A 2,739-nucleotide genomic window follows, 5' to 3' on the forward strand; every position below is an offset into this window, starting at 1 on the left:
TTCCAACCCAAACCAGTCTGAGTTCCTATGACCCTATGATGTTCCCCACGCATCCCAACAGCCACTGCACCCAGCACCAGTGACTCTGTGACATCAGCCCCAGGGTCTAGGGTACCACGGCAACCTGAGTCCTGTGGGCACAGTCGGCTGCTGCTCTGCTGGCAGCAAGAGCTTGGTTCTCGAAGCTGACCTATGCCAGCTGCAATGAAGACTTTCCTGCCCCTCCTTGTCCTGCTGGCCCTGTGCCAGCCTGTGCTCACCTTCTGGAACTACTGTGGGTAAGCAGGGCGAGGCTCTGGGAGGGAGCCTGGGCAACCCTGCTGGGCTTCACTGGAGGGTGCTTGCCTGTCCCCTGTGCCCACACCACAGCTCCCCAAAGCCCATGTGGGAGCTTCAGCTCCTGGGCGGCAGCTGAGCTGCTGGCACAGCTCATCTGTGGAGCTGAAGCAGAGCCAGGGGCCGATGGACGGACAGACAGGCACCCCAGGGGTGGCTCTGGCCCCGCTGTCCCTGCCAGGTGGGCTGGGGAGGGCAGAGGGCAGCAGCCCCCGAGCAGGGCTCTCCTGAGTTTGTGGTTGCAGAAGCACCTGCGGGTTCCGGCCCATGGTCTCCTACCATGGGATGTCGCGCGTCGTGGGTGGCGTCACCGCCCAGCCGGGGGCTTGGCCCTGGATGGTCAGCGTCCAGCAAGCCGTGCCAGGAGGAATTGGGCACATCTGTGGAGGGTCCCTGATCAGCTCCCAGTGGGTGCTCACAGCAGCCCACTGCTTCGTGGGGACCGGGTAAGGAGGAACAGCCCACGGGCATCTCCCCACCGCGCCGGCAGCTGCCCCTGCTGCTCCCTCCCCTCCCCGCTCCTCGCTGCATGCCCAGCGCCTGGGCACTGCCCAGCCCAGCCGAGAGAGCGCTCAGCAGAAGGCTGGGCTGGTGCCAGGGCTCCCCAGCAGCCTCCAGCTCAACCTTCCTTGCTCCCAAGGTGCCGCCGGGGCAGAGGCAGCCTCCGCAGCGCCGCTTTGCTCTCTCCCTCGGCGAGCGGAGGGCAGGGAAGGGCTGGGCTGCCGCAGGGCAGGGCTGAGCTCCCTCTGAGCCCCCTCTGCACCCCCTCCTCGCACCTCCAGCCACACCTATTACGTGGTGGCCGGGATCACCTACTTCAATAACCCAGGCCCCGAGGCCCAGCTGCGCCACGTCAGGCGGATCCTGCTGCACCGAGGCTACGACAACGACACCATGAGCAACGACATCGCCCTGCTGGAGCTGGACCAGCCTGTGCAGTGTGGCTACCACGTGCAGCTGGCCTGCGTGCCCGACGCCTCCGTGCGCGTCTCGGAGCTCAGCAACTGCTGGGTCAGCGGCTGGGGCTCCACCAGAGCCAAATGTGAGTGCCCGGCACGGCCTCTGCCCTGCTGCTGGGGACGCAGCTTGGGCTTGCTGAGGGCAGAGGGCAAAGCCAGAGCCAGGCTGTGGGGTGCAGAGGGTCTCTAGAGAGACTGGTCCCAGCCGTGGCCCAAAGGGTGCCGGGGGCACGGTGCTCAGCAGGTGCAAGGCCAAGCCCTTGGGAAGGGATTCACCCCGACAGGGAGCCTGGCTGCCAGCTGCTGGGGGCTAATTCCTCTCTGTGCTCCCAGCTGGGCATTTACCACTGGGGCTGCAGGAGGCCAAGGTCTACCTCATCAACCTCCAAGTCTGCAACAGCAGCCACTGGTACGCAGGAGCCGTCCACAGCCACAACCTCTGTGCTGGCTACCCCCAGGGTCGCATCGACACCTGCCAGGTAGGAGCCTGCTACAAGCCAAGCCCAGCAGTGCCAGCTGCCCCAGCACGACCACCCAAGCAGCCCCTGGCATGGGCTTGCTCTGGCCACTCACCCTCCCACCATTGGTTCCCCACCACTCCTGGGGCTCCCCTCCCCATCCCCAGCCACAGTGTCTTGCCCTGTGCCACCCTCGTCCCCTGGCACTGTGCCCACACAGCCCAGCCCCTGCTCCTGGCAGCCCATAGCTCCACATCCCAGCCCTGGAACGTCTCTGTGCCACACTCCAGCACCAGTGTGCAGAGGTGGCCAAACCTCCCACCTCACACACTCACCACCTCCTCCCAGACAAGACCCTGAAACCCCAGCACCTGAGCAGAACCTTGCCGGGCATGGATCCAGCTCTGGAAGGTGCTGCCATAGAGAAGGAGCTGGCACAGTGCTGACCAGGGCCACCCAACCCCCCCTGAAGCCTCTCTCCTCCACTGCAGGGTGACAGTGGTGGTCCTCTGGTGTGCCAGGCCAAGAACGCTGACTACTTCTGGCTGGTGGGGGTGACCAGCTGGGGAACAGGCTGTGCCAGAGTAAGGAAGCCTGGCATCTACACCTCCACCCAGCACTTCTACAACTGGATTCTGGTCCAGATGGGACTATACCCACATGTAAGGGGGACTGCAGCAGCACAGCCATGGAGCTCTTCTCCGATGGCCTCAATGTCCACTCAGCGCCCAGCGCCCACACCCTTGGGCTCTCTGCAGGAGAACCAGGTGTGAGCAGCAGAAGGCATTGGGCCTGGGAATTCTGCTGGGAACCACCACCATTTCCTCCTGGGGCAATTCCTGCTGAGCTGGAGCCTGCAACTCCAGTGTCCATGTGCCACTCTGTTCTGGCCCCTGCTTCCTCTTCTCCTTCAGACGCTCACAGGAGTGCTGCATTTCTCTTAGCTCTAAGAATAAAGCTTTGGACAACATTTCTCATTGCACTGT

General features: G+C 64.0%; 1 protein-coding gene across 1 annotated transcript; it reads left to right on the plus strand.

Moving 5' to 3' along the window:
• The first annotated feature begins 204 nt into the window (after window positions 1-204).
• LOC128898412 (acrosin-like) lies at window positions 205-2,526 on the plus strand. Its single transcript, XM_054172084.1, has 6 exons — window positions 205-278; window positions 585-782; window positions 1,119-1,378; window positions 1,629-1,774; window positions 2,245-2,415; window positions 2,512-2,526. Exons 1-6 carry the CDS (start codon window positions 205-207, stop codon window positions 2,524-2,526), a joined length of 864 nt encoding a protein of 287 aa, XP_054028059.1.
• The last annotated feature ends 213 nt before the right edge of the window (window positions 2,527-2,739 follow it).

The sequence above is a fragment of the Dryobates pubescens genome, chromosome 23 (assembly GCF_014839835.1).
Source record: "Dryobates pubescens isolate bDryPub1 chromosome 23, bDryPub1.pri, whole genome shotgun sequence".
Lineage (NCBI taxonomy): Eukaryota > Metazoa > Chordata > Aves > Piciformes > Picidae > Dryobates > Dryobates pubescens.

Excerpts from the sequence above, each read along its gene's own strand:
- LOC128898412 (XM_054172084.1), top strand. The coding sequence starts at position 205 with ATGAAGACTTTCCTGCCCCTCCTTGTCCTGCTGGCCCTGTGCCAGCCT. Across the intron at positions 1,379-1,628 it reads GGGCTCCACCAGAGCCAAAT|CTGGGCATTTACCACTGGGG; the intron begins GTGAGTGCCCGG and ends CTGTGCTCCCAG. Across the intron at positions 1,775-2,244 it reads GTCGCATCGACACCTGCCAG|GGTGACAGTGGTGGTCCTCT; the intron begins GTAGGAGCCTGC and ends CCTCCACTGCAG.